The 25,250-nt window shown below is 42.0% G+C and overlaps 1 protein-coding gene across 2 annotated transcripts in view; it reads left to right on the plus strand.

Moving 5' to 3' along the window:
• The window catches only part of RAB11FIP4 (RAB11 family interacting protein 4), a 600,425-nt gene that overhangs the window by 436,782 nt on the left and 138,393 nt on the right, over positions 1-25,250 (plus strand). For both annotated transcript variants that reach the window (XM_044068094.1, XM_044068093.1), the window contains one exon: positions 18,272-18,375. In XM_044068094.1, coding sequence (XP_043924029.1) covers positions 18,272-18,375 — 104 coding nt within the window. The remainder of the gene's footprint in view (positions 1-18,271; positions 18,376-25,250) is intronic.

A 25,250-nucleotide genomic window follows, 5' to 3' on the forward strand; every position in this document is an offset into this window, starting at 1 on the left:
TTCCACTAGCCAAGTTACGCATGAGGAAATTCCAGTCATTCTTGAGAACAGTTTGATACAACACTCCCATCCACTGGAGTTTGTTATTCCCCATCTACCCTGCCAGAAAAAGGAGCCACAGTAGTAGATTCAGCAGGTTTCAAGGAATCCAGGCTTACCCTTGCAGCTACCTCTTCCTACTCAGGAGCTGTATACGGACGCTTCAGACTTGGGATGGGGAGCAGCCCTGGCCTCATGGAGGGTCAGATATGTGTGGTCTCCCTCTCAAAAGAGGGAGCACATCAACATAAAGAAGATGAGAGCTTTGATTTTTGCTCTACAAATCTTCAAGCCCTTTCTTCTCAAGGTGCCTTAAAATGGTTTACAGACAATACCCACAGTCCTCTGGTATGTCAACAAACAGGGAGGGGCAAAGTCCTATCTCCTGTACAGACTGGCTCTGCAAGCCTGTGAGTTAGCTTCCTAGAGCCAGCTCACCCTCCAGGCGGTTTACATTCCTTCAAATCAAAATGTTGTGGCAGACACTTTGAACAGGTTCATGACGCAGTCCCACGGATGGATGGTTACACAGGGATGTGTTTCTGGACATGGTCCATCGATGGGGTACACCTCAGGTAGATCTCTTCACCTCCACCATTAACATTCAACTTCCCAAGTTTTGTGCCAGGGTCCCCAACCCCTGGCATGGATGGCAGATGCCCTTTCCTTCTCTTGGAAGGGGATGTTTCTGTATGCATTCCTCCCTTCCCACTTCTCCAAAAGGTCCTGTTAAAGATTCAACAGGAGCAACCAAAAATCTTGCTGATGACTCCATTTTGACCAAGACAGCACTGGTTCCCCCTTCTTCTGTATTTAGCCAAGGGCAATCACCACAAGTTACCCCACATAATAGACCTACTCACACAGGACAAGGGAACTGTAATACACCCACAGATGGTCAACCCTGCAACTGACCCTGTGGGTGATAGGGTTTTGATTCCTTTCCGACACCTTTTCTCTGAGGACATGCTGCAAGTTCTGCAGGAGGCCAGAAAACCCAATACTAGGAAATCCTACATCTCCAAATGGAAAAGGTTTTCCATCTGGTGTCTTTCAAAGGATTTGCAACCACTTCAGGTGGTTGTTCCAGTGGTTCTGTCTTATCTGTGTGAATTATTAAAGAGTAGACTGTCATACCCTTCAGTAAAAGCTCATCTTTCTGCTATTTCAGCATGTCTGCCTATGTCTCCCCCTTTAGCTTCCAGGCTGGAAGTTAAAATTTTTCTTAAAAGGCGTCCTTCATAATAGTCTACCAACTAAACCAGTTCCTCCTCCTTGGGATCTTAATTTTGTCGTATAAAAACTTACCCTGGCCCCCTTTGAGCCAATAAGTTGTTCTCTACAACACTGCACCTGGAAAACGGTTCTTCTTGTGGCCATTACTTCTGCCAAAAGGGTTTCTGAATTACAGGATCTGATGTCCTCTTCTCCCTTCATGGTTTTCTACAAGGATAGGGTCTCTTTAAGCACTAATACCTCCTTTATGCCCAAGGTGGTAAATGAATGTCACTCAATCAGTCCATCAGTCTTCCCACCTTCTTGCCTTCTCCACAGTCCTCTAGTGAGAGGTTATTACACACCTTGGATGTGCACAGGCAACTCAGATATTACCTGGATAAAACCAAACCAATTAGGAAATCTGACCGCCCATTTGTCTCCCATCACCCAAGGGCCCTGGACAGGCCTGTTTCCAAGCAGACTATTTCCACTTGGATTTCCCAAACCATTTTGTTTTGTCATGTGTCTCATGGGAAGACTCCTGCCTCATCTGCTAGGGCACATTCCACTAGAGCAGTATCTTCCTCTGGTGCCTTTTTTAAGGTCTTAGACACCTGTTCTATCCTGGAAGCAGCTACCTGATCTTCTGTTCATACCTTCACGAAACACTGTAAGTTAGATGGAATTTCCAGGTCCAGAGCTGGTTTTGCCAGAGGTATTTTACATGGGTTTGTGAAGAATGTTTGTGCTTCTCCACCCAGTTCTTCTTCTGCATGAGCTATGGTATTCTCCCTCATGTTATGAATACTGCAACATATGAATAGAATGACATAGAATAGTTGTGTAATATCTTACCATAAACATAGGTGTCATTCTCTTCTATATGTTGCAGTATTATTTCCCTCCCTGCATTCCTCATGATGCTTGCCTGGTTACTGGTGCCATGTTTCCCCACTTGGGATCAGGCTGGTGCTCTGCTTGCGGCATTCTGTTCTGAGGATTGGTACGTGCTGACATTCACTTTGTACCCAATGTCATTTTATGACTGATGTAAGATCTGTGTCTTGTGCGACGTTGCATGCACCCTACAGTAGTGTTAGACTTTTGTATACTGGCTGGATGTACGAGTCAGCTGGCAGTGGACTCCCCCCATGTTATGAATACTGCAACATATAGAAAGGAATGACATCTATGGTTATGATAAGATTTTGTGCAACTATTCTTTCTGTCAAGATAGTACCTGAGTTGTCTGTGGACATTTTTAGGCTCAGGAAAGAAAATGGGTAGATGGATAATTTGGTTTAAAGTAAACTTGGATACCACTTTAGGCATATAAGAAGGATTAGTTCTCAAAGAAACCCTGTTTTGTGGAAAATGAGATAGGGTTGACTCACAGTAACAGTTTGCAACTCAGATACTCTTCTTGTAGAGATCAGAGCAATCAGTAAAACAGTTTTCCATTTTGAGAACCTCAAGTGTCAGGAAGCTATCACTTGAATAAGAATTCCCTTACATTTATGTGGTTCAAATACAGCAAGTGTTAGTTACTCTAACACAAAATTAAGATCCAAAGGTGTGGCCACTGAATTTCTCGGAGGCCTGTCATACAAAACCTCTTTCAAAAACATTTTGATGTGAAAATGCATTGAAAGGCATTCTGAAATAGCTAATAAATGAACCTCAATGGAAAAGTAAGAAAGTCTGTAGGAGAGTAACTCACAAAATATCATAAAACCAGAGAAACACTAGCCCTGAATAGGTGCTGGTTATGTTGCTGCCAACAGCATGAACACCTTTTCCATTTGCTAATATATGATTTTCTAGTAGCAGGCTTTCCTACCTCCATTAATACTTGCTGCACATCCTTAGAAAACAGGTGCCTAAAAGGAACTGAGACCCTATCATTCAGGCAGTCAGTTGAAGGTGATTGATATCAGGTTGTATCAAACACCCTTGTTCTTATGTGAGTGTATCCATTCTGTGAGGAAGCTTGTGATAATTACCCCTTACCATTTCCAAAAGAAGAGAGAACCACTGTTGCTTGGGCCTAAGGGAGTCACCACAATGATCTTGGGTTATTCCATATGAACCTTCAGAAGTACCCTGGATATCAGTGAACAGGGTGGGAAAGCACACAGGAATATTTCTGTCCAAGGGAAAGAAAAGGTAGCTGTCTTTCAGATTTGCTTGCCTGGAGTTCTGAAGCAGAAACTTGCAAGCTGATTGTGCAGAGAGAAGGCAAATAGGTCTACCTGAGGAATTCCCTACAAACGAATCAAGTCTTTGAAGACCCCCCAATCTAGTTTCCATTCTTGAGGGTCTGCTGTTGTCCTGCTCAGCTTGTCTGCCAAACAGGTTTGCTCTGACAGAATGTAGGATGCCTGTAGAGTGAGATTGTGCTGTGAAGCTATATCCCAAGCGAACATGACTAGACTGCAAAGGGAGTATGACCTGTTTTCTCACTGATTGTTGATGTACCACATGGCTGTGGTATTGTTTGTAGCAACCTGAAGATGTCCAGGGGACCAAAGATGATTTGGAGAGTTGAGTGCTTTGATCAGGAAAAGCATGTCTTTTGTATTAATGCACTTACTTCTGTCCTTGGTGTCTCATACACTTTGCACATTTATCCATCGTGAAACTGTTCCCCTAGCAAAGTCTTGGCATTAGTCACGACTGACTGCTTTGCAACAGAAAAGAGAAGGGAAAACCTGAATTTAGGGAAATTTGCTGACATCACCAATTGATTTCAATTCTGACAAACTTCAGCAGTGGGATTTGAAAAGACAAAGCATGTTGGTGCTGGGACAAAGACACTTACCATTATATTTTTCTCATGTGGAGTCTTACAGAGGTATCCTGAGAAGCATAGATGCCAAGAGACTGAACTTCCTGAGGTATTCCCTCACAATGACCAAAGTCTGAGAGGAAAATATTAGAAGATATAGATATATAATTTTCCTGTTGAAGAAAAGTTCTAAGAACTAGGTGTCTGTCTGATACCCCAGGAACACAGTCCTGTGTGTAGTCAGAAAAGATTTTAATTTGCTCTTGGAAAGCAAGCTTGTGTAAGAGATTTCTTACCCTAGTGTTAGATTTCTGACACGTTGAAAAAGACTCTGCAAAGATAATCAAGTCATCTAAATATTGAAAAAAAAATGGATACCCTGTAGCCTGCAATGAGCTATAACTGGAGCAAGATGGCTTTGTGAGCACTCTTGCTGCAGTGGATAGTCCAAAGGGTAAGGCAGAGAACTGATAATGTGATTTAGACTCACAAAACTAAGAAAAGTCTGGATGAATGGGGATGTGATGATAAGCATCTTTTAAATCAAATGTTACAAGGAAACTTAAATAAGGAAGAAGAATTAACGGGTTGTGAAGTGACTGCGTTTTGATCTTGGGCACTATCACAGTCAGGTTTAGGAGAGAAAGATGCAGAACTAGCCTCCAAGCATTTTCTTTCTTTGGCACTAAAACATCCTTGATTAAAAATCCTTTCTCGACCTGGAAAGGAGAAACTGGTTCTATCGCTTCCTGGGTCAGGACAGGGGTAATAAAGGAGTCTGGTTTGGTGGATGAGGAATTATCCCCTATCCCTGGAAATGAGCTCTTTCCTCCCACTGCCATCTATGACCTTGCTGAATGATTTCCAGAACTTGTTTGTCTGAAACTATTGGTTGCCAAAAAGAAAAGTGGAGATTCAGACTTTCTGGAAAGGAAAAGGGACTGTCAGGGTTGGGGATGCAAGGTCCCTTAAATACTCATTCTGATTTGCTGGACTGTCCTTGATTTTGGGGGGTCCTGAATTCTTTTTAGAACCTCCTGTAATTTCTTCTTAAATGCCTGTTTACCCGTAATTTTGTTGAGACTTTTTTGTTTTCTTTTTTTGCCACATTTGGATAAGGGGTTAGAGAAACCCTTAGAAAATTTGGAAAAAGAGGACTGAAAAATCTTAGAGATTCCCTTTCATCACACTTTTTGATACCCTCTGTAGCACAGGAACAAAAAACTAAATCTCTATGCAAAGGAGAATTTAAAATCTTATTTTTCATATAATCTGGGAAGTTCTGAGAATGTACCCATGTAAGCGTCCTCAAAACAGTGCCAGTGGTCAGAACCCTGGAAGAAGTATCAACTGAGTCATACACACACTCGTAAAGAATGAATTTTGACTTGGGAAAAGGAAGACACTAAATGATTTTAAGTAGATTTTTCCTCTGAAGAAGAAACTGCAGACAAAACATTCCTCATACTTTCACAATTAGAATAAACACTTAACATATGATCCTGACAACTCACAATTCAAAAAAAAAAAAAAAAACAAAGTTGTGAAAGCATAAACTTTTTTCCATACCTATTAACAACATTCCCATCCTTGCCAGAAAGGGTAGGAATGGAATTAACTAAAAGTTTAGTAGCAGTAGGATTAGCTAAAGCTATAGCTGATGGATCAAGTTTGGGAAGAGTGTATAAAAACTTAAAAAAGTGAGGAACTTTATACATTCTATCTACTTTTTTTATAGACAGCAGGGAAGACTAAAGGAAAACGGTAGGCAGTGACATACACATATATCCTCTGAAGATGGCAAAACTGGGGGAATGGGTTAAGGTTTGGAAATTACTTCTGTAACAACTCATGGTATTTTCTGAGGGTCTGAGAAGCCTCAGTGTTCTTCCACTGAAAACACTGAGACATTCTGAAAATAGTATCAGAGAAAGAGACACCCCCACAGGGAGATTCGGAAATTAAGCTCTTCTCTGAGTCTGAATCAGAAGACTGAGGAGAAAAACCTTTATCTTTCCCTTCATCTTCCTGTCCAGATTCAGAATCTTGAATGCTTCAGAAAAAGAGGAATCCCTCTTTCTTTTACCAGAAACCACCTTATAAGAAGGATCAGTAGCCTGAATTAAACCCTGAGCCAGACCCAGTAAACTACTCCTGCCTAAGGAAATTTGAGGAGGAGTAGACACATGCTTAGTTTTCTGGGGTTTTTTTGACAGGATAAATGTGGCCAACAGAGTTATTAATAACAGCAGCAAAAACACAACATTGTGTCCAAACAGGGAAGTCTTCCCTATTCCCTCTCCCAGGACCAACAAGAGTGGCTCTTTCTTGCACACTGAGAGGACCCCACCATCTGCAGAGGACGTGGCTAACCCCCAGTCCAAACTGGATGTAGGTGCTACACTAGCAGGATCTTGGGTAAAACATGAGTGGCCTGCGGAACAAGTTATGGCCACAGCAGAGTCACCCACTTGTGGTTGATGTAAATTTCTTGCCTGCTGTGGTGGCAAAGGCTGTTTGTCTAACTTTTTCTTTTTGTGGCTGCAAGAAGGACCAGCCGTGGGACCAGTGGTTTTTTCCATGGTGCCTCTTTTCTAGAGAAAACAAGCAGCAAACATATGTTATATTATATACACATTTTAGTATGTGCAGTATTTATCTACTATCAGATGCAGTGAGTGTTCCCTTCAAATAGGGTTCAGATAAAATAGCTAATAATCTTCCAACCACCACCACACAAATATCCACACACAGTAGACTGGGAAAATAGTAATTTATTGGTTAAGCACTTTCATCTCAAACAACAAAGAGACTTTCTCAGAAACAAATCTAAAATTAAAACCACAGCAATTTATTTACAGATATATCTCATAAAAATGAATATCAATAATTAAGAAATAGCATATAATCAAATTAAAATTAGCGTTCAAATTTCAAAAGCACTGATGTTCTTTGTGTTTCACTGTTGCAGTCATTACATTTGGGTAATCTGCTGGCAGGTTGCCCTCAGTTGGCCTGAATATCAAAGTCTTGGGTCCTGCGTCGGTTGCTGTCTCCTCTTCCATGACATCAGGTCATCAGGGGTATAAAACATGCAGCCAATGCTATTTTATTCAGTCTTTCTTGCCGCGCGGTGCCCGAAGCAGAAGCAGTTCGCAAGTGCCGGCCGACTCCTGAAATTTTCGCTTTCGAGTTTCAGAACCAAAGTCTTCAATTAAAGCTAAGTACCCCACTGGGGAAACTTTTTCTTGCTCCTTACCGATGTCAGTAAAAGTTAATAATTGCATTACTTGTGGAAGCAAATACCTCATAAGGATTTTCATTTGTACTGTATTCCTTGCCTAGGCCCAGATCATAACGTACTTTGCTGTCAGTTTTGTGCTAGATTTAACCAACGCACTATTAAGCATTGGTATATTTTTGCTTCAAAATATTTTGGATCCAGATTTAATTACCCTGAAATGTCATCGGATAGCAATCTGACTACCGGAGTTCACAACAAACGCAAAGAAAAAAACAGTGACAGACCGTCGTGGTCCAAAATCGATGACGAAGCTTCTCCTAAGCCAGTCGCCGGTCTGCCGGTACTCAGTGAGGCACTTTTGCAGCCCCTGATACCCACTACATTTGAGTCGCAGGCCTCTACTGAGACCCATACAAAGTCCGGTATGCTGCGAGATTCTCAGAGTATTGAACCCACGGATGTCTCTCCCTCGGATGGGTTCGGAGCCGCTGAGCAGGCACCGGCTTCTGAGGGTGTGTTCAGGCCTCAACAATTCTATATAAAACTGACGCCAGCTTCAAAAACAAAAGCAACTTCTAAGTCTAAAAAAACGACGCATGAGCCATGTGCTCAGGCCCCTATGCCTAAAAAACAGATGATCAAAATGGCTGAGGACTTAATTACCTTGATCAGGGGTTCCCAACTCCCCCGCTAAGAGGCCTAGGCAAGATACTGATTATGAATCTTCAGATCAGGTTTCTGTTTCTTCTGATTCCTCTTCTGATCAGGAATTTTCTATACCACCCTATGAGGATTCAAATGCAGAGGAATCCATTCCATCTGCATCTCCTCCTGAGGATTATTCTTTTGGAGAAACTTTGCATACTTTAAGGGAGCATTTTCATTGGGAGCGTCAGGACTTCTCCGAATCAAAAAAGAGGCTAAGGGATTTCCTTCTTCTTCCTCAGCATAGGCCTTTGGCTATACCTCTTGTATTAGACATTGTTGATGATGTGTTTTCGGAATCAAGCATGTCTCCTGATTCCCTACCTCCAGCTCCTAGTAAGCCAGACAGATATTACAGGGTTCCTGACTCCCACAAATTTTTATTCAAAAATCCTGCTGCTGATCCTGAAACAATCTCACAGGGTCCCAAAGGTGTAAAGGCCTCTACAGCCAAAAATCCTACTCCCTCTGATAGAGATTCCAGGGCGCTGGATAGATGGGGAAAGAAGGTTTATATGTCTGCAAACTTGGCAATTAGGGCCTTAAACTGCCAGTTTCATATGCTTAAATATCAACAGCATGTTATGGGCTTATTGAAACAGAAAATGATGTTGATTTCAGATTGTGCGGAAAATAAAGAATTACAGGAATTATTGCATGCAGCAGAACAGGTTGGAAAGCATACTTTGCAATGTGGTTTTGATTCCTTGGAGTCCTCTTGCAGGGCTGCAGTTACTGGATCTGTGATTAGAAGGCATGCCTGGCTCAAGGAGCAAAATCTGCCTGATCATGTTAAAGCTAAATTGTTGGATGCACCTTTACAGCATGATACTATGTTTGGTAATAAGGCAGAAGAGGCTTTAAAGAAAATGGAATGCAAAGCTAAATCTATGCAGACTGTAAAAGATTTCTTATAAGTACAGCCACCCAGATTCAATAGGCACTGGCCTACTAAAAATTGGTCCTTTCCTGCATCCAACAGAGCCTCACAAGGCAAATCCAGGTGCTCAAAAGGCTCTAGATACCAATCCCAGGGTTCTTACAGGTCAAAGCAATGGGGTGCCTCTACATCCAAATCTGGAGGAAACAAAGCACAACCCTACAGTAAGCAGTCTCAATGACTTCCCTCTACCGTTACCAAGCACTTATCTTTTGGCAGCCCCCTTGGGGGGTAAAATTAGCACTTCATGTGCAAAACTGGCAGTTGATTACCCAGGACAAGTGGATATTAAACATAGTATCCCAGAGGTACAGATTTCATTTCCATACTTTGCCAATTCCAAATGGTTGGCCAGATCTGCCACAAAATCAATGGGCAGAGGCTCAGAAACAAGTTACGTCCCTCATGGATATGGGGGCTATTCAACCAGTACCAGAATAGGAAAAAGGACAAGGGTTTTACTCAAGACTGTTCCTGGTACCCAGAAAAGGCAATGCCTGGCATCCAGTACTGGACTTATCGATTTTGAACACATTCTTGGACATCCCAAAATTCAAAATGCTGACTTTACAACAGCCATTGCCCATGCTGGGCATGAACGCTTGGTTAGTGACTTTAGACTTAAAAGAGGCATACCTGCATATCCCAATAAGGGAATCATGCAGAAGATACCTCCGCTTCAAGGCAGGTTTTTTGCATTACCAATTCCCTGCACTGCCCTTTGGCTTATCTACTGCTCCCAGGGTCTTTACAAAATGCCTGGCACCAGTAATTGCATTTTGCAGACAAAGAAGCATACAAATCTATCCTTACTTGGACGACTGTCTCATTCAAGCAGAAAACAAGGACATTCTTCTTCAACATCTGGCATTTGTAAAAAGGCTTCTAACATGCCTAGGGTACAGAATAAATGAAAAGAAATCACAACTGGTACACTCTCAAAAAATTACATTCCTGGGTGCAAGCTTGAATACAACTGCCCAGATGGCCTACCTTAAGCCAGACAAACAAAGGCAACTGACTATATACTTCAAACAGATGGCAACAAAAACCCAGTTATCTGCAAGACAAATTCTGCAGGCTTTGGGGTTCATGACACCTTGCATTCTACTAATTCCATATGCAAGACTGCATATGAGGAAACTACAATGGTATCTAAAAAGTTTATGGAGTCTACATTGTCACAGTCTGGAAACAATGATTCCTTTCATTCCTTGCCTACAACATGAGTTTCTTTGGAGGGCAGAGACATGTCACCAGAACAAGGGACGGTCTTTCACTCTACCCCCTGCCACCCAAACTCTAACTACAGATGCATCAGACTATGCTTGAGGGGCCCACCTGGTGGGGAGATGCATTCAGGGCATATGGAGCCCAAAACAAATGCACCTGCATATCAACCAGAAAGAGATACTAGCTGTTCAGAATGCCCTGACAGCCTTCAAGGACTTACTTCATCCAGGACAACTACTGATAAAGACGGACAACACCACGGTTATGGGGTACATAAACAAGCAGGGGGGGTACACATTCCTACCCCCTTTGCAGACTAGCCATGGCATTGTGGGACACAGCTTTGACTTACCAAGTACATCTTAAAGCTCAATTCCTGCCAGGAAAACAAAATACTCTTGCAGACGACCTAAGCAGAAATCTTATGGATCCTCATGAGTGGAAACTGGATCCACAAGTATTCAGCATGATAACACAGAAATGGGGGAGCCCAGACATAGGTTTATTTGCTTCTCCCCAAAATTATCAACTGGACAAATTGTGCACAAGGACTTATCACAGACAAGCATGGAAAATGGATGCCCTATCTTTTAGTTGGAAAAACTTATCAGTCTACGCCTTTCCTCCTCTGCCTCTTCTCCCCCAAGGTTTTACTAAAAGTCAGACAGGAAAAAACAAAAATTATCCTAATTGTCCTGGACTGGCCTCGCCAGCACTGGTACCCAATTCTAAGGAATATGTCTCAACTCCCTCCTTGGTACTTTCCTCAAATACCTCATCTACTGTCTCAGCAGAGCAATCAAATTCTGCACACTCAGCTCCAAACCCTGAACCTGTCAGCACGGCTGATCATGTAATTATTCAAACAACTCCTCTCAGTAAATCTGTGACGGATGTCATTTTGGAAGCCAGAAGGCCTAGTACTAGAAAATCTTATGCTGATAAATGGAAGAGATTCTCTGCTTGGAACAAAGCACAAGGAACGGACACAGCAAAGCCACATATTCCTCAGATTTTACAATACTTGACTGAGATGCTTGACAAGGGCCTATCTTTTTCTTCAATAAAAATCCATGCCTCTGCCATCACGGCTCATTACAACACAGAGCCTTCCCATCTTTTCTCATCCTCTGCTAAAACAGTATCTTAAGAGGGGCCAAAAATTTAAGGCCTCCCAGAAGATCACCAACTCCTGCATGGGACCTCAATTTTGTGCTGGAAAAACTTACCCTGCTCCTTTTGAACCAGCAGCTACTGCGGATATAAAGTTTTTATCTTGGAAAACAGCTTTCCTTTTGGCAATCACTTCAGCAAGAAGGGTTTCAGAACTACAGGCCCTCATGGCTGTGGAGCCTTTTATTACATTTTACTCAGACAGGGTGTCCCTCAGGACCAATCCTTCCTTTATGCCTAAGGTGGTATCCGGTGTGGCTCTTAACCAAATTATTCACCTGCCAACATTTTACCCAAATCCACAGAACAAGGGGGACCGGATTCTGCATTCATTGGACGTACACAGACAGCTAAGATTCTATTTAAACAGGACCAAGTCTCTAAGAAAGTCTGAGCAACTACTGGTGGCATTTGCTGCAGGATCAGAGGGGAAGGCTATATCAAAGTAGATTATTTCTAAATGGATAAGCCACTGCATTCGTTTCTACTACTTGCATCATGGTAAACCAGTGCTCAAGAGAATCAGGTCACATTCCACTAGGGCTGCCTCTACCTCAGCAGCCTTTCTCAGAGGAGTTCCAACCAAAGACATTCTAGAAGCTGCTACTTGGAGCTCTGTTCATACTTTTACAAAGCATTATCATTTGCCTCTTTTCTCTAAGTCCAGGGCAGGCTTTGCCACTGCAGTCCTGCAGGGCCTTACAGCCGCTCCTAATGCTATTTAGTTAAATCCTCCCATCCATAGCTTTGGGATTCTACCCAAATGTAAAGACTGCAACACTGAAACACGAAGAACATAGTACAGTTGTGTACACTTACCATAAATGTAGATGTTAAAGTGTATTCACTGTTGCAGTCTGGGTTACCCACCTGCCACCCGCCATCCCCCTTTTTTCTAGAGTTTCTCTTTCCTTCACTATTTTCTAAAGCCTTTGTGGTGTATTTGCTTTTAGATGAAGGTAAAGTTTATGTTGCTGAAATTGCATTTACATATATATTGCTGTTTATTTATATATATATATATATATATATATATATATATATATATATATATATTTTTTTTTTTTGCTCCCCATTTGGGGGGCACCTGACATCTGGGGCAAGAAAAACTGAATAAAATGGCATCAGCTGCATGTTTTATACCCCTGACGACCTGACGTCATGGAAGTGGAGACAGCAACCGACGCCGGACCTAGACTTTGATATTCAGGCCGACTGAGGGCAACCTGCCAGCAGATTACCCAAATGTAATGACTGCAACAGTGAATACACTCGAACATCTACATTTATGGTAAGTGTACACAACTGTACTTTGCTTAATAAAAAAGTCATTATTTAGAATCTTGCACTCTTAGTTTTTAAATGCTGCAGAATGACACATTCATTTAACCCACATTTTATACAAACATTCAATTTCAGCTGCCATAGTAACTCTCGAAGTTGAACCCCTGTTCCTATAAACTTCCTCTGGTGTTTTTATTACCTTGACAATAGCCAAAACAAATCTTCTGCTGTTATTACATTATATACTGTGTTTATACTGTGCATTCTTCAGGTTTTTCTTCCTTGTGTCATAAGGGTGTTCTCTGAAGCATATATATATATATATATATATATATATGCAAAGAGTGGGGCAGTTCTCACAACTCCTTCATGTTAAGTGACTTCAGCTGCACCAGTTGGTGGTGGTGTTTTTATAAAAGATGCTCCCTTTCTGTTAAGAACATAATTGCCCATTCCCTCCTCTTTTAACTGACTACCTTGCACACTGCTTAAACTGGAAACCTCAGTGCAGGGCTGGAGGTAGCAGTAGTGCTGTACATTGGATAGGAGCTGATTCTAGGTGCACATATGCAGGCTCCATGGCTAACTGTAGTAGTATACTCTAGAAAAGAATACTGAGAAACCAGCACTAACTGACTATCACAAATTAAAAAGCAATCTTGGCAAGCTTAGTTGCAAAGATGTCTTGCAGGGTACAGCAATCACACACAGATCACTATGCATGCACACACTGATTGGCCCCCAAAAACACAGAGGTGTGACCTGCTCCACTTTCCCTCCAAGCCTCAATTCCACCTCCCCAGTCTCTGCAACTTATACGTCTGTGTCGCCTCCCAAACTTTCTGCATTCAAACCTCACTGTTAAAGCAACAGTCACCTTCAGGGACATCTAAATCATGCACTACTAATGCAATTAATTGCCTAATAGCCATTACAGCAGTACTGTTCCACCTCATATTTAGCCACAACCTTAGCCAGAGTAACTATTCTAAAATCTAATTCCTCTCACTACCACTCCCACATCAACAAACCCACTACCAACTTGTTTCATCCACCCTACCAGCAAAAACAAACCATTCACAATGGTAAAAGCACTGCAATGCTCACTCTTCCACTTACATACCTCACTTAGCAAATGGCATTAAAAGGCCCTAGTGGTCATTAGCATAGTGAACACCTATGAATCAAAGACCCCACCCAACACCAAACAGAACATTTACCATAATGCAAGCAGTAACTAGCTTCATCCAGCTCCAAATTCCAAAATATCTAATTAACTTAACTAGCCTCATAGGACTGCTACTTATAAGACCATATACAGAGTCAGAATCCAGGCCTACTACCACCCCTACATCCGCTCACACTCCGAACACTTACAAAGCAAGCATCCCTACCACCCCTATATCCACTCACACTCCAAACACTTACTTAGCAAGCACCCCAATTCCCTTGCATTCAGACTATGGAAGGACAAAAGCTTTTGTAACAAAACTGCATCAAGTCAGTGTCTTCTTCCAGTTCCACTCACCAAACATTACTGCAGTCACAGAGTCCAGGCTCACTGCAGAAGATGTGAATCTTCCCATTCCGCACTCCACGGAGATGCCCGCTCTGCATGGTCGAAATTTCAAAAGTCGATAATATGGGTTTCGGCTTTCTGAAATTTCAATCATATATATATATATATATATATATATATATACATATATACACACACATATATATATATATATATATATATATAAATATATATGTGTGTATGTGTATGTGTATATATATATATATATATATATATATATATATATATATATATATATATATATATAAAGTCACTCCTTTACTCCACATCTGTAATCTATGTGTAACCTCTAACTCAACATCAGGAAAACAGAGCACTGGCCACACAATCCCTAAAGAACATAAACCTTCTGCAGCTGCCCAGTTTTGGCTAATGTCATTGTTGTCCACAATAGGCAAGATCCTGGGGAAATTAATATATAGACAACTCACCAACTGCCTTCAACAATACCACCAATTTTTCACAAAAATAACACAGTTTATTGTCTGGTAGAAGCACATTGACCTCACTTTGAACACTGACAGATGACACATTGATCAACATGGACACTGCAGCCTAACAGGATCCCTCTTCATTGACTTCACGTGTACATTTGACACTGTGGACCACTGTGTACTGCTGTCCTACCTCCTACATAAAGGTATCAGTCCTGATGCCACCTAATGGTTTCAAGACTTTCTCAGTAACCGAGCATTCCAAGTAAACACTCTTTCCTCTCTACTAAAGCCAGTATACACTCAGGCGCTCCCCAGGGTTCAATTTGAGCCTCCTTCTCTGCACATTTTTGTGAACAAATTACCATGTTACCTGCCACACCTACAGCTCTTACTCTACTGAAATTATATTGTATTTTATAGATCCAGCAATAAACAACAAAACATGCAATACTAGCTTCAACAGGACCTACTAATTATCTCCCTCTGCCCCCCCCCAAAAAAAAATCCTACCAAATTCAAAGAAAACCAAAGCCATGATTTTTGAGATCCATAAAAAAGCTCTATAAATGCCCCAACACACTTCTGCAAAAACTGTATAAAAATTCACTCCCATTTTTAAGTGTCTTGGCATTTGGCTAATCCAAACTCTGATCTATCACACACACATTGAAAAAAGCCAATCCAAGTCAATCACCTGCTTTTCTGTTTCCCAAAAATGTCATACTTTTTGTCTCATGCAGCAACAGTAGCCATATACAAGGGCATTCTTTTTTCCTTTTTAGAATATAATCTACCACCATTCACAACAGACTGAAACAGAAAAAATATAACCCCTATACAAGCCATTTAAAAAAAATTGCTGCTTCATGGAAGAATCATCACAGCACAAGCATTACTGCCCCTCAGTCAGTAATGCATGTGACTGCCTATAAAACAGAGAGCCAACTTCCTCTTTGACTTACCTCTATTTAAACCTCAGCATCAAAACACCCTGTCTTCCATCTCCAGCAAAATTCTCATTCATATCCCAACCAGATATGATCTCAGATAACAGCCTAATTCTGGGACCACACTCCAAAGCACTAGAAATAAACTGCAATGGACCAACCACAGTTCCTCATCCCCCAAACCCTGGAAATCTCTCCCCCAGAACTAAAAAAGACTACCCACATACCCATACCTCAGAGTGCAACTCAAAAATACCCTAATTAAGTAAATGAAAAATGGGGGTTGGCATAACGGTTAAGATGTTTACATTACAGACAAAAAGTACAGGGTTTGATTCTCACTAAAGAGAAACTGGCAAGGCTCAAAATGGTCCAAAAAGGCAGCTAGCCTAGTACATACCTATGAACCTATGAACTCTACAGCAACTGGCCATACTCCCTAACCAAGTCAAAACACCTGCCTCTTTGTCAACCTGCACTGCCTCTCGCTACCACACACATCATAAGGACAGCACACACCTGTTAATATTCGTAGATATTTAAATACTTGCAACATTAATTAATGATTATTTACATGCCACTAGTTGCCACTCTTGTTATACGAACTTAACATTGTGAAAAGTAATTTCATTAGAACCTCTTCCTTCACATCTGAACATTACTTTTTAAGAGAATAAGTGGGCATGGCTAATGTATTTGAGGATAGGTGATAGAACCAAACTGTCTATGATAGGGACATCTTAAATAGAGACACATTGTGCCCTATTACCCTTCCTAATAAGGAAGGGTAATAACACCAGAGTTTGTTTGTTTGTGTGTGTGTGTGTGTGTGGAGAAACCAGGGACAAAAATATGTTTATGCTTTTACACTGACTCAGTTAGTCAAAAATTTTGTGATAGGCAACAGTGAATTCTCTAGAGCTAAAGGTGGTAGCCCAGAGTTTATTGACAGATGAGATAAGAGTTCACAGTTGCTGGACAGAGCTGAAGCTTAAGTGCACTGTAACTGAAAAACATAATGAAACATATGCTTGCTGTTAAAGTTCTCCTGATAAGTGTATTTCTAACAGCTTGAATGTATTCCTAAATCACATAATTGTTTTTTAGGCAGGAAGGTATTACAATTTTGATGGTACCGGGTCAGTGCGTACTGCAACATGCTTGTCCGGTTACCCCTTATGTGTTGTAAAAACTATTAGAAAGTTGTCCATGAGACTATATGAACATGTAGATGCAAGAAGAGTAGACATAGCATCAAGTACCTTAATTAAAAAAAATTGTGTTTGCAGTTATTGATCACATGACGCATGGACCAAAGTGGACAATTTTCACACAGTTCTTGAAAAATGTAAACTTCAGTGGCAATTTAAGGTTGTAGGTAAATAAACTTACAGGTTACTCGAGCTATAGGATTTGTCTAAATTATTAAAGTCAAAACATTTAAGTTAACATAGAGGTGTCACAATGGCCGTTCTTACCACTTGCGTAAATGCTGTTTTTGTTCATATTTTTATCAGTTTACATCTTTTGCTAGTGTTTTTAACAATGCTTTTGATCAAACATATTAATATTTAAATAACTAAGCTAGAGATACAAGCTATTTCTTGGTATTTGTATTGTATGTTACTATGATGTGGTAACTAAATGTTTTATTTCTTGTTAAATGTACTGTTTGGTTTTCAAGAATATGCCCTTGATTGGGTCATACTAATCATGTTATTATTTTTTTTTTAATTTGTATATAAAGATTGTGATGATGTTGAAAATGTGTGGTATGATAATGACAGTATTTTTTGGACAAAAGTGCTTATTAAATATATTTCGCATTTTTTTAAGTGGAATTTTTGTTCATTTTGCTTTTAGTTTAACACTCACTTCTGGTATGGTTTTTATTTTTGGTTCGTGCCATAGTCAGAAGCAGATGAAAGCTGATTTGGCTCAAAGACTTTATAGTTTCCATACATGGTCATTCTCTTAATATACCATTGTTGCTTTCGTAGGGTAGAATATCTGAGAGATGTTATTGTTTTCTTCGAGACCGCTTTCATCGACTTTGACTTGTGCAGCATTTAATTCATGTTTAATTCATTGATTGATGCAAGTCATCAGTGAACTCCAGCTCACAGACCTGTTGCAGGGTAAATTAATGGCTGTGAAGTTTCAGAGTGGTGGGTGGTATTTCCAAGACTAGCAGAGAGTGTGGGATATGGGAATTTGTTCTATTCCTTACTCTAAGGTGATTAAGACTTGGTATATTTATAGTTGTAAGGGTGAAGGGGAGCTTGCCCCTTTGTAAAAAATTATGTTTTTTATTTTTGTTACTTATTTGTATATTCAGTGGGTTTGAGCTCTTTGAGTTCTGTGATTGATATTCACTGTTATCAATTTCCAGAGCTTGATGAATTGATATGCATCCTAGCTGGATTTATTTTCTTTTCATTCTGTATCTTGGAGATAGTGCAACCTCATGTTGCTGAATTACAAAACTCAGATTATGTAATGTCTGTGCTTCTACATGGTAGTGCGTCTGTATGTTAGCATAGGTGCTCATATGAATGTCATATTGCTGATTTACAAAATTCAGATTATGTAATATCTGTGGTTCTACATGGTAGTGCATCTGTGTGTTAGCATATGAATGTCATGTTACTAACAATTTCGTTTTTTTGTTTGATTGATTCAAGGTGAGCTCTCTGGAAAAAAAAGTAACAGAGTTAGAAAATGATAGTTTGGTGAACGGAGACTTAAAAAGCAAACTGAAACAAGAGAATACGCATCTGGTTCATAGGTAAGAGAAGAAAATACATTATTGTTATTATTATTAATAGCAGTATTACTATTATTAATTTTCAAAATTCAGGTACTAAAAAGCTAAAAATTGCCTAAAGTAATTGCATCTCATTAAGACTTCATTCAACCTCTGTGTACTCAGTATGTATGCACTAAACCAGACCTGGGCATTGTAAGGCCCCCGGGCCACATCCGGCCCTTATGCTGTCGATGACCGGCCCGTGAGAAGTCAGACAAAACATTTGCTCATTGCAAGAACGTACACGTTTTTTTTTTTTATTTTTCTGGATTCTGTGGTAGTCCGAAAAACACTGTTTAAGCTCCAGTATTCTATTTCAAAAAAGAAACAGACTGTCAGAATTTGTTAAGTCGGTGGATTTACTATGCTTTTTTTTTTCTTTGTTTTTTTTTTAACAGAAAAGCATAGTAAATCGGCAGAATGAAGACATCAGGAATGGAGAAAGAGGGCAGGAGAGGGGAGTAAATGGCTGAGGTTATGGGAGGTACAAATGTGTGCTCTAAGAAATCCTCTTACTTAAATGGAAGTAGAAAGTTACCACCTGCTAGAATCTGTATGGCAGAATGGATTTGTAGGTACATTGGGTTAGGTTTTGTAATATGATAGTGTGACTGTTAGCAATATTTTTAAAATTTGTCTTATAGTCTGTGCAAGATATTTAGGCAATGGATATTTATAGGAATTGAGTGCAACTCATTTTTCCATTTCTAAAAAAAAAAAAAACTGTGGAAGTTAGTTAAGCCTGATTGTTTTAAGCAACCATTAAAAATGTAATTACAGCCCTTTGCTATCAGTCTCAAAGAGTCTTCTTTGAAGTGTCAAATAGCTTATTAACTCGTGGTGACCAACACTGATAAGAATAGTCTATGAACACCCGAAAGTGGGCATTCACACAACTGGGTGAATTGTAGAGTGCTAAATAACTGCAGAGTGTTTCTTTTCCCTCATCATCCTCAAAGAAATTAGATTGTCCAGCCACGGTCTTAGCCACATGCAGATGAAGTGACAAATACTACAAAGTCATGTCAGATCTCCTCTAAATGTGGAGGGCATATGCACATTTTCAAAATTGTTTTCATGACTGTTGATTAAATAGTGATGTAGTATTGGTGTTTTTACTATGCCTGTTTCACATTTTCATAGCCTAATCATAACATCTACCAGTAGCAGCTAATCAAAACCAAACAATTTAATTTTATAAAGAGGTAAAATTAATTTGGAGCACAACTGAGTTCAGCCTATTGGTCCAGCCTTCCAAAACAGTCTCAGTTTCTCATGTGGCCTCTTGGGAAAATTATTTGCCCACCCCTGCACTAAACAGTGACAACAAATTAAAAGTCACAGTTTGGAAAAGCAAAGCATAGAAATTGCAAATTTTAAAACACAGTGAGAGACAATACTTTGAACTTCCTCTTTTGGCTGTAAGTAAGGAGGTGCAGGGCAAAAGATGATTAATCCTGAAAAAGGAGAAGAGTGTCATAGAGGTATGATGTCATTTTTTTTGTTCAGTTTGACCTGATTTCCACAGCTCTGGATTTACACTTTGTGCTCTGACATATTGTTAATTCTGGCACTTCAGACTTCTGAAGAGACAGGGTAACCATATTTGGTAGCGCAGCAGGAGGAGCTTGTCAAAGTGTTAAGCGGCATAAAATAAGTGTACAACTATCAGGCACTCAGTGCCTGATTTTGGCAGAGATTTTCACTAACTGTGTGCTGTTTCACTTAATAGGTTGAAGAGCTAATACAAGTAATAGACGTTACAGCCAAGTTCAAACTGCCTCCAAGAGAAGTTAAAGTAAAACCTTGGGTTTCTCCTAAATGGTCTATTTGGCATTATTTTAAAGAATCTCTTATTGAAGATTTTGACTGAGTGAACGCAAAATAATGCATTTATCTATATGAGTTAGGCATTGTAATCATTTCATCTGCTTATATAAGATTTTTTTTAATTTGTAAAGGGTGTGTTTTTTGTGGGTGTGGGGGTGTTTCTTTTTTAATCGCACTAATAGCGTTTTCATTGTGGTTCTTCAGCAGCAGGAGAATGTTCAGTAACATTTATTCTTAAAAAAAAAAATGCAGGGCTGCCTTAAAATAACACATGCATCTTAGCAGATCTTCCATGCATCAGTTTGTAATGCCAAATGAAAAAGCACAAAGGACTAAAGAAATATGCAGACAGGGTACAAAATTCCTTTTTAAACACCTTCATTGAATTACCACTTGTGACATAGGCACATTTGCATTTATATAAAAGTAATCAAACTATATTAACAAGTTAAAATTAACAAACCATGTTAAGTTGTCTATCTCGCCTTCATTCTTGCTGGATGGGTTCGGAGCCGACCTCGGCTCATTCCACTCTAAAAGCTCGAGAGTTGGTTCCACCGGCTCAAGGCTCCCCTTATATCCCACAATGCTAGGCGAGAGTTACCTCAGATCTCGTTTGCCGCTACAGCTTCGAGGTTGGTTGCTTCTACCGGTTCCTGGTGAGTGTTAGCTTTTTCTTCAAAAAGTTACTCTTTTTCCCTTTAACTTTAATTCTTCCTAAATTAGTGTAGAACATAGATCCTTATCCCGACCCTAAATTTTCCCGTTTTCTTACTAAAAGAACCGTTGGTTCTTCCCTTGGGCCTTTGGCCTTCCCTTCCCTAGGGAGTGTTTGTGTAGTTTACTTTAATTTTTGTACTTAATTATTAGTATTTTTACTAAAATTGTTATTGTTTTAGTATTACTAATTTTTACTGACAGGGTATAACTGTGTGTTTGGGTGTGTGTTAGTGTACACCTGTCAGTTAGGAAATGTCAAAGAAGCAAAGGTCTCTGGATTCAAGAAGTGTGATGCGTGCTGTCAGAAAATGTCTCTGACAGGCGCTCACACTTCTTGTGTCTTGTCTGGGGCCTTTGCACCTGCAGGACTCCTGTGCTGTGTGCCATGGCTTCAGCCCCAGGGTCCTGCAGGAGAGAAAAACAAGTTGATTCTGAGAGGCTTGTTGAAGCCAGAGGATTCCCTGTCAGTTTCAACAGGAAGCCCTCTAAGGCATCGAGGTCTTCGGCTCGGCTTCTGAGCCGAGACCTCAGGTTGTTCAACCTTTGCCTTTATCGGCTCCGGCTGGAGCCGATAAGACTCAGTCCACAGTTTCTGTGGCTTCCTGACTCCGACGGGCGAGGTTATCGAGGTACCGATGTCGGCTCCGACAAGATCTTTGGAGCCGACAACCAGAAAGAGGTCTAGGTCACCTTCTCTTGGCTCCGTTCATTCGGCTCCAGGATCTCCCCTGCTGTCTGAGCGGAGCCAAAGGTCTCATTCCTCTAGGTCATCGAGGCTTTCCGATCATGACCTTCAGAGGGTGGTGAGTCGACTACTTAAGTCCGAGGCACTAGCCCAGATGCTTCAGAGCCCGACTCATCAGTCGGTGCCTGCCCGGTCCATCAACTCTTTCCTCCTTCGACTCTCTTGAGTTCGGGCCGGGTCGTCGGAACCGAGACTGTGGTCCGGGCCGAGACAATTGTCTTCGGCTCCGTCGTCGGCTCCGTTTTCTTCCTTGGAGGAATCTCGGCGGACCTCCCTCGTCGGCTCCGAGGGGTGAGTGGCATCGGACCCTTGTCCGACCCCCTCTCCTCTCGGTGCTTGGCGCTGGTGAGTTCGGCTCCGACATCGACCTCGAGCCATCACTGTCGGTGCCGAGGGGGTCCTTAGCTCCTCGGGCGGGGACCTCTGGCTCTGCCTGACAGGGTGCATTCGAGGTCATGCGGAGTGTGTTAGAGCCTGGCTCTACTCCACAGTCGGCTCCGTCTGCCCCTCCTTCTATGCTGCCTCAGGGTAAGTCGACTCACTCCCTCATCCCCGACCGCAGAGAGCCAGCTCCTCAGGAGCCCCTTTGGGATTTCATCCTCTTCGAGGCCTCACCTGATTTGGCAGAAGAGCCCCTCGGAAGAGGAAGTGCAAGAGGAAGCACATTGACTCACCTGAGTCTATCACGTCGGACACAGATCTGGATGATTCTGAGGGTTCCCCGTTCCCCTTCTGAAGATGTCTCATTTGCAGACATTCTGGAGATCCTGAAACAGAGGGAAATTGGCCAGCCCTCAACCCTTGAGGGCGAATCTGTGTATCTTGAGGCGTTTGGGTCTCGTCCTTCCACCTCCTGGGTGTCCCCCTTGACCCCTCATGCAGGTGGTTGCTAAGAAGGCATGGGCGGCTCCTGGTTCAGTGGACCCCACTCCCAGGAGACCCTCCAAATTCATCACAGCTCCATCAGACAAGCAATTTTTATCAAAAGGAGTTTCTGTGGATGCTATGGTGGTAGCTGCCGCCACAAAGAAGGAACTGGCTGATCCTTCAGTGCCTGTCCATCCACCTAACAAGGAATCTAGGTCCATGGATAGGTACGGGAAGCGGATGTTCTCCTCAGCGACATTTACCATGCGTTCGCTGAATTACCTGTGCCATTTCACTCGTCTTCAAAGGGACTTGATCAAGAAGCGAGTGAAATGTTAAGGATCCTACAGCTGCGGGTTTCAAGAGAAAATGAACACGCAGCTGGCTACCCTTAATTCCCTATCCAACTCCTCCATCGCCCTCCTCTCTTATGCGGCCGATGGAGCGAGCAGAGCCGCAGGGACAGGGGTAGCCTTACGTAGGCACGCCTGGATGCGGCTATGCAACTGCGGAACCTTTCAAGGCGTCTTTCACGAACTCCCTTTTGATGGATCATCTCTCTTTGGTCCTCAAGTGAAAGAAACCTGACTAGGTGCGAGACTGATGGCAAGACCCTTTCTGCCGTCGGAGTCCGTTTTCTACTCCTTCTAGGCCTTACCCCAAAGGCCAGAAGGGTGGGAAGATGTGGTTCCGTAAACAATCTCAAGGGACTTAGCCTGGCAGCAGAGTCGTTTTCCTACCAAAGGCAGAGGTGGGAATAACAATGGTAGACGCCCTAGGGGCAGGGGGTCCGCAGAACCAGGGCAATCGGGAAGCTTTTCCTGACAAGCCCTTTCAGCATCCCTGAGGTGTTGCCCGACTGCCCATCTTCGGAGGCAGTCGGGGAAGATTGTCACTGTACCCAGAAGCCTGGCTAACCCTGACTCAAGACAAATGGGTACAGTCCATCATTTCCGAAGGCTATTCTATCCCTTTCTTCGTTTTCCAAATCAGTCAAAAAAATCCCTTCCAGATGTTCCACCGCTCAAAGGGATATAGCAGCTTTGGAAATTTCAAAACTGCTTACAAAAGAGCAATTCAGTTAGTGCCAGCAGACCAACAAGGATCCGGAATCTACTCAAGGTTCTTTTTAGTTCCAAAGAAAACAGGGGACTGGAGACCGATTTTGGATCTCAGTGTCTTGAACAAATCAGTCAAGAAAACAAGATTTCGGATGGTCACACTGCAATCCATTCTTCCCCTTTTGGGCAAAGGAAACTGGATGTGCTCTATAGACCTTCGGGATGCGTACTATCACATAAAATGAACAGACGCTCCAGAAGATTCCTCCGCTTCAGGCTGGGAACCAGTCATTTTCAGTTCAGGGCCCTGCCCTTTGGTCTCAACACTGCCCCCCGGGTGTTTACCAAATGCATGGCAGTGGTAGCTTCTCACCTGAGACGACAAGGATTCCAGGTGTTTCCATATTTGGACGACTGGCTTCTCACAGCTCCCACCAAGCATCTCCTTTTGATGGCCAGAGATTATACTTTTCGCGTTTGTCAAAAACTGGGTATTTCAATAAATTGCGAAAAGTCTGTTTTGTCGCCTTGTCGTACTATTACCTACATAGACGCAAATTTAGATACTATAAACATGTCTGCAACGCTTAACGAACCAAAGGATATCAGACATTCACAAATTGGTGTCACTTCTTCTCAACAACAACAGAGCCAAAGCCAGGTTAGTTCTAAAGGTGTTGGGAATCATGGCAGCCATACCTCTCCTCCCATTGGCCAGATACCACATGCGGATCCTTCAGTGGATGCTTTTTCTCAATGGTCATACCAGGAACTTCCAATGTCTCACACCATTATGATCACGCAAGCGTGCAAAAGCATCTCATGTGGTGGATGTCTTCCCCAGCTCCTGTCGGAAGACCATTTGTTCCACCTCCTCCGGTTGCTACTCTGACAACGGATGCCTCCCTGATCGGGTGGGGGGCATTATCAGGGCAGGACAGTCCAGGGCACATGGCAACCAAGCGAATGCCACTTGCACATAAATGTTCTGGAGATGAGAGCAGTGCTTTTAGCGTTGCAAGCCCTTCAAGACTCTCTTCCCTTGGGAGCGATTGCAATCCAGACAGACAATATGTCTGTAGTGTGGTACATCAACAAACAAGGCGGAACCAGGTCATACCCTGTGTCGAGAAGCACTCAGACTGTGGCAATGGGCGATTTCTTCTCAGCGTTTTCTGATAGCAACACATCCCGGAAGTCCAATCACATTGCGGACAAGTTGAGCAGAGCTATACTCATGCCTCACGAGTGGTCTCTGAAAGACTCTGTAGTGAGAGAGATATTTCTCAAGTGGGGTCAGCCTTGCTGCGATCTTTTGCTACTCCCCAAAACAGCAAGTGCAGAGAATACTTCACTCTATTCCCTTTACCAGGCCAACCCAGCAGGGGCGCTCTAGTCCAAGTTTGGCCCGGGGACTTCTGTATGCATTTCCTCCTTCCCTCTGATCTCTCAAGTAATACAGAAAGCTATCGCTCAGAAGGCCTCATTGATCCTCATTGCTCCTTACTGGCCTCGACAAGTGTGGTTCCCCTTTCTACATCGTTTTCTCTTGGCGACTGTGGAGTCTGGACCTAGTTCCAGATCTTTTGATCCACCAATCGGGTCAGTTTCATCGCTCCCTCCCTCTCTGA

The sequence above is a fragment of the Protopterus annectens genome, chromosome 4.part0 (genome assembly GCF_019279795.1).
Source record: "Protopterus annectens isolate FY-2018-M chromosome 4.part0, PAN1.0, whole genome shotgun sequence".
NCBI lineage: Eukaryota > Metazoa > Chordata > Ceratodontiformes > Protopteridae > Protopterus > Protopterus annectens.